The 14,789-nt window shown below is 41.4% G+C and overlaps 1 protein-coding gene across 2 annotated transcripts; it reads right to left on the bottom strand.

Annotated features, from left to right (window-relative positions):
- Nucleotides 1-1,554: 1,554 nt before the first annotated feature.
- Nucleotides 1,555-14,219, bottom strand: ZWINT (ZW10 interacting kinetochore protein). Of its 2 annotated transcripts, none has more exons than XM_084753695.1 (8): nucleotides 14,062-14,219; nucleotides 13,012-13,102; nucleotides 12,722-12,845; nucleotides 12,390-12,556; nucleotides 12,168-12,224; nucleotides 11,844-11,983; nucleotides 11,603-11,755; nucleotides 1,555-2,452 (listed from the first exon to the last, which is right to left on the bottom strand). In XM_084753695.1, the coding sequence occupies exons 1-7, from the start codon at nucleotides 14,097-14,099 to the stop codon at nucleotides 11,605-11,607; spliced, it is 768 nt and encodes a 255-aa protein (XP_084609821.1). In that variant the 5' UTR covers nucleotides 14,100-14,219; the 3' UTR covers nucleotides 1,555-2,452; nucleotides 11,603-11,604. The 2 variants fall into 2 exon arrangements, with proteins under 2 accessions (XP_084609821.1, XP_084609822.1); XM_084753696.1 differs by having other exon boundaries at nucleotides 12,722-12,785.
- Between the last annotated feature and the right edge of the window lie 570 nt (nucleotides 14,220-14,789).

Below are 14,789 nucleotides of genomic sequence, written 5' to 3'. Positions count from 1 at the left end.
TAAACTTTCATACTTATCCAATCTCCTTGCTCTCATACCATCAGCCTTTGCATTTACATGTTTGAGCTAAAAGACCACTTTGCCAAAGCATCCTAAAGCAGAATTTTGTTCCCAGTGTATTATTCTTTTGGGATCCACCCTGCTGCTTCTTCTGCACAACTCAAACTTCAGACCAGATTACCAAGTTTCTCTCACTGTGTCACACCCAACTCCCAAAGCACATCAGGACCCTAGAAGATGCTTGCTGGATCCCCAGTACTTTTCAAAATGTACATTATTTCCAGCTAGCTGTGAGGCCTATAATCCCATCAAATGAGAGGTGGAAACAGGAATGTTATGAGTTTGACACAGAGCTGAGCTACATAACATGGCCCCATCTCAAGAAATTCAAGGAAAAAAAAATGAATTTACAGTAGGCTTTTCGATGGTAGTTGTAAAAGCTAATTAGTGAGCTGACCCTGTTAAGAAGTCAATGCTGTTAAATGCCAACCATTCCTTGAGACATGGTCCCTGAGGATCCTGCATTACAATCACCGGGCGTGTTTATTGTTTTCAAGGCTTAAGCCAGGAATCACAAATGACAAATCTATACAGTCAATCTTGCTATAAGGAACACCTTCACAGATTCTACTGAACTGAACAAAGGTTTCAACATGGTATTTTTTTATTATTAAAGAGATGGAAATATAAACATGTTAACTATGACTAGTATGCTGCTCTTGAATTTAAATGCTACAGCAACTGCTGGGATTCTTCTTACCTTAGTCAAAGCATCTCACCCTCAGTCTATAAATGACAACAGTAATATTTAAGTATTTAATGGTCTTAAGGTGAAAGGTGTATAATATCCATAGACTATTATCTTTGCTAAAAACTGTAGAATTTCAAAAACTTTACTTTCATATAAAAGATAACAAAATAAACTAATGTTAAAAGGACATATAAAAGCTTAAAGTTTTAACATTTGTTTTTTAGTCTCTAAGCTTCAATCTTTTCAGTATATCCTTTACCACACCATCCAGTGATTGCTTTGAGTCAAACAATGTCCTCTGATAGCCACACGAGCCACTATTAGATCGATCCTCTTTGGCGACATTTTACTGTTCATCAAAATATTTATGCCATCTCTCTTGTATTTGAAATCTGAATGTTTATTTTGCTCAAAATAAACTTTAATGCTTTTTTGTTAAAACATTATCTCTACAAAGATTTATTTCACACCTCACTCACCATTTCTTAGATATTGTCTTGATATATTCAACTTCCAAGGAGTTAGACAGTCTCTTGGAAATTGAGTAGCTTCCATTGGTCATAGAATGTTCAGGAGAACAAAATCACTTCCAATGGGTAATGTCTACTGAATGGTTGCTACGGTAGGAAAGTGGTGGCATTTCATGTGTGCCATTAAGAAAAGGTCTGGACTGTTTCCTTATCTACTAAGGTCCCTGTTACTACAGACAGAGATGAGAGCAGAATTGAGCCATGAGGGATAACTGCCATACACAGAACAATTTCCACCATGGAATCAAACTGAAAAGAACTGCACACAACACAGTGTTGTAGAAACCTTTAATCGAAACTACGAAATCTTACCACAGATATTCAAAGATCTTTGTACTCAAGGGGGACCTCAATCATTTTTCTTGATTACATTAGAGGTTACCTCTTCAATGTCTTCGTTCATGAGTGGCAACATGTGTTAAGGACCATTCCTTTATGAAAATGCAATGCTCACAGAATCTCCAGTTACCTCCAAAAAATGACTTTCATGCCAGATGTACACAGGATACTTGGTCAAATAACTCAGCAATTTCTTGTTAGTGTTTCCAGATACAGGCTGTCCATTAATAATCACTAAGAAAGGAAGGAGCCAGTGCTCAGAGTGCTGAGAGAGACTTAGGTTCGGTTTCTTACTCAATAACCCAAAAAAGGAAAACTAAGAAAGACTTCAGCCAAGTCAATAGGGAACTTGTTAATACAGAATGGAGTGAGCAGCCAGAGAAGTTACAAGTAAGGGACTGAGGGCATCATGAAACTTGTGGAGAGCATTGGAGGAAGTGTCATAAGTATGAAGACACTTTATCTACATTTCCTGCAATGCACAAGCTGTGAAGGCAGTGGTACCTGAGGAAAATGCAGCAGGTTGCACATATATGTTTACACTACCCATTAGCCATGTGGGAAAGCCATATGTGAATGAAATACACATTCTCAAAAAACTTTAATGATATTGAGAAAAACTTTGGAGATGCAAACATCTCTTGAAATACACCGTAACCACTGCTCCTGACACAAAATTAAAAACTGAACCAGGCCGTCATTTAGCTTTGTAAACAAATGAATATGAAACCCAGTAAAAAAGAAATATAGTAAACTGTTGATAGCAATCAAGACTCCAAAGTTAGTCAAGATTTCTGTAGCTTCCAGGGGTCTTCACGACTGAAACGAGTCCCTTTAAAGCAAAGCAGAATAGATTAAGAAAAAACAAAATAATAACAAAAGACCTGACAGTTCACACATAATCTACATGAATACATAATTTTGTACATTTATAAAATTCTTCCATATTAGACTCTAGAAACCCAGAGAAAACAAAATGCACCAGCTTAATAAACTAAAATTACAAAGCAGTATTAAATACAGAAAGCATGGTAAACATGTTTGTATTTTATGGAAAAGTAATACTTTGGACATAGAAAACTTCACTGCTAAACTTTCCTCAGAAGATCCACAATCTACAGTGATTGTTATGCATTAGATATGAAGGAGGCCACAAAAGGCCTCAAGTGCTGAAGGCCTAGTATGGAACTGGGGATGGAGCAGTGACTGGATCATGAGAGCTTTGCGTTTACCAACGGATTAATCCAGCTAAACGCATTGAGAGCTGGGTCCTAGGTGGAGGAAGGAAGTGCCTCACTGGGAGTATGCCTTAAAGGGTATCTCTGTGTTGGCAGGCATGAGCACACACACACAGACATATACGCACCCTCCCACTCCTGGATGCTATGAGGTGAGACACTCTCTTCCATTTAGACCTTTCTGCAATGATATAAGCATTTGCAGTCCAGAAACCCTCTCACATTCTCCAAAGCATTAAAACAATTGAACGCGACCGAAACTTCTGAAGTCAGAAGCCCAGATTTGGGTTCCTTCAACTTGTTAATCTGAGGCACAAGAGCAGCAAACTATTGACAATGATGCTTAGTAAAAATTACCCATTAACTAGTCTTCTTTTTCTTGCTGTGACACATTTTTCTAGTAACACTTACTTTTTCAGTCACCACCCAGCATAATTAAGGTAGTGAATTAGTTCCTAAGTATCTCAGCGATTGTGAAAAAGCTAATGGTTAAAAAAAACAAACATTACAAAAAAAATTACAAAAAAAAAAAAAAACCTCTAATGGTAACAACTGTTCCCTTAAGTAATGTATATGCATATATTGTGTATGCATGTGGATGTACGTGTATGTGTTGGTGTGCATGCATATGTGTATGCATGTCTGAGGATCTCAGAGAACAGCCTTCGGAGTCATTCCTCAGGTGGTGCCCATTCTGTCTGGGGGAGAGAGTGTCTTACTGAACCTGCAGCTTGTGGATTCAGAGCCCAAGGTATATGCCTGTCTTCACCGCTACAACAGGAACTGAGGTCACCCTCAGCTTGTTTGAAAATAGGTGAAAGGGACTGAATTCTTGTCCTCAAGCTTGCACACTAAGCACATTATCAACTGAGGCATCGCCTTGATACCACTGAAGGAAATGTTTAACTAATTTGTCAAAACAATTAAAGCAGCCTATCTCTAGCACCGAGGATGACAGAGGCACTTGATATTTCCTCTTAGCTTTAAATTTTAGGAATCTAAGGATACTGTCGAACCTAAATATTAAAGTTGTTAGACAAACTGACAAGCCACACTCATTGTTACATAGTATGCAAGTACAGCTCTTAGCTAATGTTTCTATACAGATGGGGGTTCTTTTCCTTTCATATATTCAATCAGCCCCTACAGGTAAAGCAGACTATCATTACTCAGTTACAACGAATGATTTCGCTTTGCTGAAAATGATTTCCAACATCCACTCGCCCTTAGTGATTAGTACCATGAAGTATTTGCTGTAGAAGCACGTGCTTCCTTATTTTCCAGAGGTATCTTTCTTTTTAAATTCATAACGACTACCATCTAGGAATACAAGAGTCATTCAACTACCTTAGTCATTATCACCGAATATAGTGTACTGTAGCTCACTTACACTGCACTCTTTTAAAGTAGGCTTTTCAACACAGCAACATTCCAAAAGAGGAGGCTCCATCTTGATGCCTCTCTGATGTTGCTTTCATGTAGTATCTAATTGCCTGAAGTGGATTTTGCTTTTTAGCTACTGTCATTACCCACTCCCCAAAAGCAATACGGATGGAAGCACTTGAATTTTTTTCTTCTGATGCACATTCTGCCAAGAACTGCAACACTGGTGGCATGATTTCCCTGAGCTAAAATGTAATTGAAGATTGTGTGCCAAAGAAAGAAACTTCTTCAACAGGTTCTATATATTCTGAGTGAAAATTCTGTACCCTATATGGCCATGAGGGTACAAGCCCTAAGACTCTCTACTTCCTCTACTGTACTGTAAGCCCTGCTTGCTTCAATATTCCTATAGTCCTAGTATTCCTGACTGTATTCAACCCTCACTGCAGTATTCCATTTCTGATGTTTCTTCAGCCTGAGAAATGAAATCATTGATGTGGCCAAAACTGGCAGTGTCAAGTGTCCTGAAGGTGCTGTTTGACAAAGTTCCAGTGCTCGAGTGACCTGGACTGATCCTTCACTGCCCTTGCTGGAAATCTGCTATACAACATTGCTTGTATTTATATACCTTACTGTTAAAGGCCTCTCACTGAAAGCCAGAGAAGGGATAATGTAACAAAAGCTGGTGTTAACAAGAATAAAACTAATGGAGAAATTAATGGAGCTATGCAGAAAGTTGAGTCTTTCAAAGAACTTATTCGACACACATTTAGATTATTAATAAGTGATAACAGCAAGCATGAGAGAGGAAAACTATTAAAGAAGGAAAACTTAGGGAAATTCTAGAAGTTGACAAACATAACTGGATCATTAGGTTTTCACATCCAGCTTCAGAAATAAGGAACTTGTATGAACAGGAAGATTTTGATTATACAAACCTTGGTACCTTCCTGAAGGCAAAGGAAGCAGTTTTAGAAATCCTGATGTTCTTTAATCCTTTACAAAATTGGAATAACGATAGGGAGCACATTGAAACAAGGGTTCATGACAAAGACACAGAGGAAAGCATTTGGCTCAGTGAAGCGCCTGCCTTTCTGAACAGATGTTAGATCGGGACTTTTCAGATACCATAAAACAAAGACCAGGCTGCCTTTGCTTAAGCAAAAGGCTCTACAGTATTTAGGAGTTAAAGCACAGGACGGTGATCTTGTGTCATATAAAAGAAAAAACAGAGAAAGGAAAGGAAGAATTAAGCAACGGTCAGAGAGATTGGACTTCGGTAGAAATACAAGTTTGATGTAACAGGTAGAGAGAAATAACTTCTGATCTCTTAATTCTGGGCCAAACTGAATGAAACAGGATCCAACTCTAACAGTCATCCTGTCTAGCACTTCTGTAACCACAAGGCTTTTTACTCCTGCAATCTGAAGGAAGAAGACAGTGGATTAAAAGAAAACTGACTTTATTATAAGTCTAAGTTTTAGTTCTCATAATTTGCTGTTTGCTCGCTTTGTTTCTTTTATTTCAACATATTTATGTAATCAAGGAACATTTTAGAAAAAAATGTATTCTAAAAGGCTGCGTAATAAATGACTACAGTTTTTGAGGAAATGATTTTGTATATACATAAAGCCTGTGAGAGACTCAGGTTGTCAGAGCAGGTCAAGCCATCCCAAGATGTCCCTCCTCTCTGTCCCATTTCTCATGAAACAAAATGAAATGGTGCCCCGTGTCTGCTTCTTCCTCCGCTGCTGTGCCATCCACCCACTTCAAGCCCTGCCCTCACCAGGGGCTGGACCCAAACACAAAATAGTTCCTTAAGACTTAAGTGGTAGAACGTATTATCATTTCTGAATAGAATGTTTTTCTGATTTTTTTTTTCTTCGCATTTCTAAACGTTAAGACTAGGAGTGCAACACCACTGTTTTCCATGCTCAGGACTTAGGTCATCACACACTGTGAATATTTGATATTTGCCTATGAGTGATTACATGTTTGAGATTGAGCTAAAACCCTCCAGCTCTCTAGGAAGTCTTCCCTTAATATTATATAATGAATATTTCCCAAGTACTTTTCATGTATAACTACATGACAATTCAGAGTATACATTTATTTATGATGACAACATTATATATGATGTTTTACAGAGGAATTTGCAGAACAAATGGCTACTGGCTGGATTTGTATCTGAAAACAGAAACCTAGGATCTAGCAAGTAGTCATGCCCTTGTCCACCTTTTCTGGTTCCCTGCCCACTGCGAGTGCAACTGTGTGCAAACACATACATATATGTTCATTTTATGTGTCTCTGTGGTTGAATTCATATTCTGAACTTAACATTTCTTTCTAGTCATATTTCCTCTCATATTGTACATGGCATGTTGAAAATAGGCACTGTGGCTATCATTATGAAGAGAGATTTTCAAATTAGAAACAGCATGTCTACTCTTTACATTCACAGAGTTACTAAAACGAAGACTGAGAGACAATACTATGCTTAATTAAATAGACTATTTTAGGCTACCACTTTAATGTTAAAAGCATCTGAAAAATTTTAGTACAGTAACTTCTTGACTAGTTAAATTCCATGTCATAATTTCATGCTTAGATATATATATAAGTATGGCACCAATCTTTCTATAATACAGATTTCAGGGAAAGATTCTTTAACAAGATGTAGGCTGATCCAGGAAGACATGAATCCAAGACAATCGGGACTACAAAGTAAGAGACCATGTATCCAAAAAAAAAAAAAAAAGTGTTTTCAAAGACTTTGTTATTAATTCAACTAAAGTAGGATAATTTATGTTTCTCAAAAAAAAAAACTTTTTGAAAAAGTCTTCAAAACAGATGTTGCTTCTAGTACAAAATGTTTCAATGAATCATGTTTGTTAGTTAATAGACTAAGAATCCTAACAGCAAGTTTTTCAGAGCCCAACAATCTAAGTATCAAACGGGTCACTCAAAGCCTGGGCTAAGAATAATGATTAAATCAATGTATTCAATTTCACACTCCACGAGTATTTCAAAACTATGCATAAAAAAGACACAAAGAGTGGCAAGTAGAGACATTTTAATGCAAGTTAGATAAATTCTGTAAGATAGAGATAAAATGTATTCATCTCAGAAAGGCTAAGATGGGAAAGGACTAACAGTGTATAAAACAAGGTCTTCCCATTCTCAGAGTTAGCAGGAACTTTAAATGCTATGATTGATAATTTAGTATACCTTTTGGGTAACTAAGTTTGGAAGAACAAATTTATAAACTAACAATGCCTCAACAAAATATACAATCCTATAAAGCAAAGGAAGTGCATTTGTTTTTCATCTACCAAGTATTTTCTAAATTATACAAATATTAAAAATATATGCCACAAGTATGGAAACAACAAAATATAAGATTTGACTGAGGTTTTAAAAAAAAGGGGGGGGGGCAAAATCTGAAGTATTCTGTCATGTTTGCTCTTTTGTGGAGCTGTGGATTAAATGTGGAGCCTTGTGAGTACTAAGCATTATCTGTACCCTCAGACTAACGCTAGAGTGTGTTAAGACAAATAGAACAGACACAAAAGCCCTTAAGGAAATACTAATGAGAAAGAGGAAAAAATATGGATAGCAAAACTGTAAGCTAGGATAGCATACAGATATAAAGAATAACAAAAATAAGCAATGTAAAATTTTTACAAGTGTGTAACTTGTAAGTCACGAGCCACTGGCAGAGAACCCTTTCAACTATAAATGAGGCACAAAGTATTGCCAAAAACAAAGGTCTAGAAATGGAGAGCTCACAGTAAGACTATTCAAATATAAACAAATGGGGGCATGCAAATAGGCAGTGTGCCAGTGTGCTGGAGTTGTAAACCAGTAACCTAGCCAACAAAGAAGACAAAACATCTGTGCATCATTCTTAAGATAAACAAACACAGTATACTGGGCTCTAATACATCTGGAAATAAAAATTAAAAAAAAAAAACAGATGACTGATCATGGATAGCAACATATAAGTACAATGACAGTTAAGAAAACTAAAATTTAAGGTAGAAAGAATAATACAACTTTTAAAAATAAAAATGGTAAAAAAAGTAACAGATCTAATTGCTCCTTTAGAATAACACAACAGAGTACACTTTAAAGGTACAAGGCTGAGAATATTCTAGAACTGTTGAGGGGCTGGTACTTGCTCAATTAACTGTAAGTAAAAGTAAAGCCCAAACTATTCCCAGCACAATAAAACAACATAGTAGAAAACATTCTATGAGCAGCCAGTGAGATATGAACCCGTGAATGGGTTCTGGCAATCTGCTGTATAGCACGGTGACAAGGTGATTTATTGTATTCTTGAACACTGTTAAGTTAGTGGATCTTGGGTAGTCTCAGTGCAGAAAGTATGTGAAGTAATACATATTACTAGGTTTGGTTTAATCATTTTACAGCACATACATATATCAAAACATGTTGTATATCTTAATACTGTTTTTCTATTTTACTTTGATAAAGCTAAAACACAGAAAATGATACCACAGAAAAAGCTTTGAAATATGTAGCTGATTTCTCACAGGAAACGATGAGTCAGAAAAGTGTAAGGGAATACCTTGAGAACGAAACAAAATAATATTTTCATGCTATACAGTCTTTGTACTCTGTGGTGGTTTGACTGAGAATGGACACCGTTGGCTTAGATATGTGAAATATCTGGTCCCTAGATGGTGGAACTGTTTTGGAAGGATCAGAGCGTGTGGCCTTTTGGAGATGTGACACTGGAAGTAGAGTGGGAGGTTTCTGAAGCCCAGGCCAGGATCCTGTCTCTCCTCTCTCTGCCTGCTGCTTATGAAGCAGATGTAAGCTCTCAGCTACTGCTCCAGCAACATCCCTACCTGCCTGCCTGCCTGCCTGCCTGCCTGCCTGCTCTCACGCTCCCTGCCAAATTGGTCATGAACTAATAACCCTCTGAAACCATTAGGAAGCCCTAAGTTAAATGCTTTCTTTTATAAGCTGCTTTGGTTGCAATGTGTCTTCACAGCAATAGAAAGGTAATGGGTGCCGCCAGGCCTCCCCATCCAGGGGACGTGGTCAGAAAAGGGGCACCAGAGTTCGTGTGAGAGTCAGGTCTCACTCTCCATTCAACGGTGGAGAATATCATGTTCGTTCTCCACTCAACGGTGGAGAATATCATGTTCATCGGCTAGGTCTTGGTAGGGGTTCGAAGTTCACTGCCTATATTCTCCTTGGCTGATGCTTTAGTTTGAGGACCCCAGGGCCCAGACCCGCCTGTCATAAAGTTCTTGTAGGTTTCCAGGACCCTGTGGATCCTACTATTTCCCCATTCTTCCATGCTACTCTCAGCACTCAGAGGAAGGATAGCAAGTTACCAGAAGAGACTCAATATTCTAAGAGCATATATAGGGGGAGGAGGTCTCCCTCAATCACAGACATAGGGGAGGGGAGAAGGGGGGAAGTGGGAGGGAGGGAGGAATGGGAGGAAACGGGAAGGGCTAACAATCAAGATGTAATATGAATAAATTAATAAAAAAGAAAAAAAAGTAATGGGACAAACTCTCAAGGATATTATGAAACATTTCCTTATGATGAAGTTACTCTATAGGAAAGAAAATGTGAAATCAAGGTAGAGAAAATGCTAAGTCCATACCTAGGTATGAATATAGCACTGAATGACTAAAGTTTTAATATGTGAGGCTATAAGCAGGCTAGAAATGGTATGATGAACATTTTTATCAAAGGTGGAATGATATATCAATGGTAATGCCTTCCAGGGTTCATTCTGTGTCTAAGAAAAGGATCAATATTTCCTTACATACAACTTTAGGCTAATGATAGCTGAGCTTACAGAGAAGAGCATTTAATCAAGGAAAAGAATGAAAGGAATAACAACAAAACATACATTAAAATGAAGGCACGAAGAAAATTTTAAAAATAGAAATTATAGTAAAAATGGCAAAACATAAAATTCTTTTTTTTAAACAGAACTGACAATTAAAATCTTAAAGATAAGTATTACTGAATCCGATTTGTTAAAAGGTAGCCCTAAAAATGTTGTGTGCAAGTGACAAATATAAGAATTTAAAAAGGCCGAAACTAAAAATGGAAATCGAGGAAAAAGGATAGGCAGGAAAAGCTAAGTGAAGAGAGCTGGCAAGCTTACATTAGTGTCAAAACTGCTGTACTTCAAGTCAAAGGCATGTGTGTAGACATAAAGTGGGCAAGTACATAATGCTATGCTACAGGACTGACACAGAAGAACCGTATGATGAAAAATAAGTAAATTAAAGGTAATAGTTGAAAATGTGGACACACTTCACTGAGACCTCAAAAAACCAATTACATTAACGATGTAAGTGGAAAAAAAGAACACAATCCAATAGAAACCAAAAGTTACACAATTCTAAAATAAATAATCCAAACCCATAGGAACCATTAGACAAAGTCCACATTGAAGTTACAAATGTTGTTCCTATCTAAATTTTAAAAAAAAATAGCATTTATTACAATGGCATTCTCTAAAAAAATTAAAATATACTTAAATGAAGGGACTCTGGCCAGCATGGCTCTGGCAGGCCTTGCTCTTCTCCACTGCCTCTACCTTGCTTCAAAACCATGAGATTACGTCTATTCCCCTATGAGGTCAACGCCTCCTCCTGAGGCTGACTGCCAAGGTCCAGCCACCCAAGTACTGAAGTCTAGGAATCGAAAGCCCTCTTTGGTTCACCCATTTAACATGCCCAATCTAAACATGCCCTGCCCACCCTAGCCCTCACACAAACCTCCCCATTTTCTCTTCTTAAATGTTACACCTGAAAGTCATTTGCTGCTGTTTTGCTGCCTGAGTCAGAAAGCAGCAACTGGGCTTTCCCTGCTTGATAAAGGATCGCTCTGTGAAAACAGGTGTGTGGGTGTGGCTTGTGCCTAATCAGATCCAAAGGGGAACTGCTGTTCAGGGGGATGGGGGGGAGGGGAACGGGGGTCTCCTAGCACTTAGGACCATTACTTTTTCACAAACAACGGAAGATCTTACAAACCTGTTCTTCCCACCTTCCCACTCGCTCAGATTTAAGAGTTCAGAGTCCTTTGCAGTTCAAGGACACCAAACGCTGAGTTGGCATTTACCTGCTGGAGAATCTCTGTGCTTACTGCTATGGCCCAGAAAGCCGCCATCGTCGCTTGAAGCCGTGGGCCTTTGGCCATAACGTATAATGTGAGTGATGAGTGAGACCGAGTTGCCAGCTTCTCTTTCCCTCTGCCAAGTCAACTCTAACTCACTCTGAAGGACACACCACCGCCTCCCCAGGGCTTCCCTGTCTTCTCTGCCCCCCCAGACTGGTCAGCTGACTCTGACTCGGGCTCACCTTTAAAGAGATTCAGGTGGAGGAGGAAGTGCTGTGCTATCTTCGTCCTCGTCCTCATCTTCGTCCTCGTCTTTGTCCTCTTCCTTGTCTTTGTCCTCGGAGACCGCTAGCTTATTCTGCAGGGCATACAGCAGCTGGAGGTAGGTCTGGTTCCTAAAAGGACAAGGATGGTGGGAGATGACGGGAGCCTCGGGCAGACTCGCCTGAGACTTCATTCAAGCCAGGACGCGGCCTCACTCACTTCTTGAGCTTCTCTAGTTCCAGGCCTGCTTGCTGCCTCAAGGTTTCGAGCTCCTGATGCGACCCGTCAAGCTTCTGCCGAGCTCTCTTCTGATGGCCCTTTATCTCGGCAGCAATCTCTTCCAGGCTCTTTATACGCTTCTGATGGGCGGGGCGGGGCAGGGCGGGGTGGGGGTGAGGGGAGAGTGCAGAGCGTTGACTCATACAACGCTGCCTGCCATCTTGGAGCCATCCCTCCCAGCTCCCCTGCTCAGAGGACAGAAAGAGTTACCACATCACCTCAAGGGAGGGCAGACAAGAGCCTTGGGCAAAGTGAAGAACCCACCTGCTGCAGCTGCCAGTGCTTCTGAGCTGCTTCGTGTTTCTCCACAAGGATTTGCTTCTGCAGGGAGAAAAAAAAAATGACTGACCTTCTTAGGTTTCGATTTTTGGAGATTGCATCAGGAGCCCAGCTTACTCCATCCTGGCCCTCCCCCCTACCTCCACTCCCCCCCCCCTCCCCACTCCTGCCCAGTCCTTCATTCCCTCAAGTTTTTTCTAGGTGTACCTTAGCCTGGAGTTGCTCCACCGCCTCGCGGAGCTCTGAGTACTTCCTTTGGATCTCTGCAACCTGGGGTAAGGCCTTGGTGAAGCCACACTTTAGCATTTCCATGTGCTGCAGGTAAACGTCCTTCAGCTTCTTCCACTCCTCCTTAAGTTCAGTTGCCTTCTGTCCTACAGTGAGCCAGACAACGAGAGCATTAAGTAAGGACGCCTGCGGCCTGCCCTCTACAGCGCACGGCCCCCCACAGCCTTCCCATTAGCTAGACAGGCAGAAGTCACCTCTTTCCTCTTCCACCGTGCCGGCCAGACCCTACCACAAACCCAAGAACTACTCACGGCTCGTTTCTTCGGAAACCAAATTGTCTGGGCTCTGGGCGGTATCCTCCTGAGCCACATAAGTCTGTAAGAAATTCAAGACCTGAAGCTGGCTACAAAGCAGCTTGTCTTTCTTCCGAGAGTTCTGTTTAGAGCAAGAGACAGAAGCGGAAACTGTCCTTTACCTTCTGACCCAGATTGCCCTCCATTTTGGTCTTCCGACCGTAGCCGCCGCCCACTTATCTCAATAGGCCATCCCAAGACCAGACCCCCATCTTCCAAAAAGGTGGGTCAAAGCACCGTGGACATACCTTCACAAACTCCTCCAGGATCCGGGCTGGCTGCTCCGCTTCTTCCTGTAAGCCTACAGGCTCCAGAACGCCTTCTACCTCCGCCATGACCCTGTAAAAGCACAAGCGAGCCGGTGGCTAAACTTTCAGATAGGAAGTGCTGGATTGAGCCGGTCTGAAAGTAGTAGCCAGAGTCATAGTTACAGACACATAAAAGACAAAATTCAGCCGGGAGGTGGTAGCGCACGCCTTTAATCCCAGCACTCGGGAGGCAGAGGCAGGAGGATCGCTGTAAGTTCGAGGCCAGCCTGGTCTACAAAGTGAGTCCAGGACAGCCAAGGCTACACAGAGAAACCCTGCCTCGAAAAAAAAAAAAAAAAAAAAGACAAAACTCAGGTGAGCCTTGGAAGTCACCGGGGCAAGGGCTCAGCTCAGAACACCTGATGATGAGGAGACTTTCCTGATTAGCTGGAACAACCCATTAGGGCAAAGAGATAAGTATAAAAGACACCAAAGGGGGCGGCGGGGGGGGGGGGGAGGGAATGTTGTGACAGAAATTAAGTAAGTCTCCTAGAATGGCGAAGGGCTGTTTAGAACAAACTGTAATGTAAAACTCTTTTAGAATACACTCCGGGGCTCGGGATGGGTGGGGACCGTCCCTCAAAGGCAGCACCTGACACAAGGTGGCCGACCTACAAACAGCCATCCAGAGGTAGCACTCTTGAAAAAGAGAGAGAGAAAAAAAGTCCTTCCGAAGCCATATGCCCGGAGCAGAGGAGCACAGGGTCCCTAATAGGCAGCACTCCAGAGACGGCTTGTCACAGAGCCTCAGAATCGGCACCCCTGAACTGAGGTGACATCAGCCTTCCGAAGTCGCGCTCCTGAGTTAGGGTGGAAGGTCACCCAGGGCCGCACTCCGGAGTTAAGGCGACACCCTTCCTCAGGGGCCTCGATCCTGAGTTAGGGTGGCACGGTCTCTCAGGGGCCGCACTGCTGAATTAGGGTAACACCGTCCCTTCGCCGCCGCCGCCGCCGCCGCCACCACCCCAGCCGCCCGCCTTCCACACTCACTCTTCGGTCTTAGCATTCAGATTCTCTGAGGATGCCATCGCTCCGCTGCTCTCGGCGGGTTTGGATTCCTCCAGACTGCGCGCCTAGGCAAGCAACTGGCTTCTGGGCCGGCGGGCGGGACTCTTAAAGAACACTGACGCTTCTCATTGGCTGGTCCCGACTCAGAGCCGGCCCCTTGACGCACGCGCAGACGCGTGTGGGGTCCTGTGGCCGGGGCCGCAAGTTTTGCGCCTGCGCGGTAGGAAGTACTGGCAGCTGAAGGTCAGAGGCGTGGCCAGGGAGAAAGGGCTATTGTTTACGTTGTCTCTCTGGCAGTTTTCACACTTTCTTTTTTAAATTTTACTGCTGCCAAAGAAAGAAAGTGGGGCTCTCCTCCAGGACGCTGAAGAATACTTTTCTTATAAATAAACAGTAGGAATTCAAAACATTGTGTTTTTTTAAAGACGTTATCAGAGACACCAGCAGAACCAGCTCTGTCAGGCTCCTGTGTGGATAAGAACTGAAACTGAGGAGGGTACCATCAACAGAGTAAAGAGGGATTTAAAAAAAAAAAAAGGCTACTTCTAGAGAACCCGGGGCATGTAGCTTTCTGAAATACTCAGCTAAATCCTGAGCAACATCTAAGGACATTTCACGGGTTTTGTTGTTGTTGTTGTTGTGTTATTTAAAGATGCTTGGAGATGAAAGCAGAATGATATTAGTTACCGTTTTTACAAATTGGGATTGAA

The sequence above is a fragment of the Acomys minous genome (assembly GCF_964271855.1).
Source record: "Acomys minous genome assembly, chromosome: 13".
NCBI lineage: Eukaryota > Metazoa > Chordata > Mammalia > Rodentia > Muridae > Acomys > Acomys minous.
This window is presented reverse-complemented; position numbering and strand designations above follow the sequence as displayed.

Excerpts from the sequence above, each read along its gene's own strand:
- ZWINT (XM_084753695.1), bottom strand. The coding sequence starts at position 14,099 with ATGGCATCCTCAGAGAATCTGAATGCTAAGACCGAAGA. Across the intron at positions 13,103-14,061 it reads CTGAATGCTAAGACCGAAGA|GGTCATGGCGGAGGTAGAAG; the intron begins GTGAGTGTGGAA and ends GTGCTTTTACAG. Across the intron at positions 11,756-11,843 it reads GAACTAGAGAAGCTCAAGAA|GAACCAGACCTACCTCCAGC; the intron begins GTGAGTGAGGCC and ends TTGTCCTTTTAG.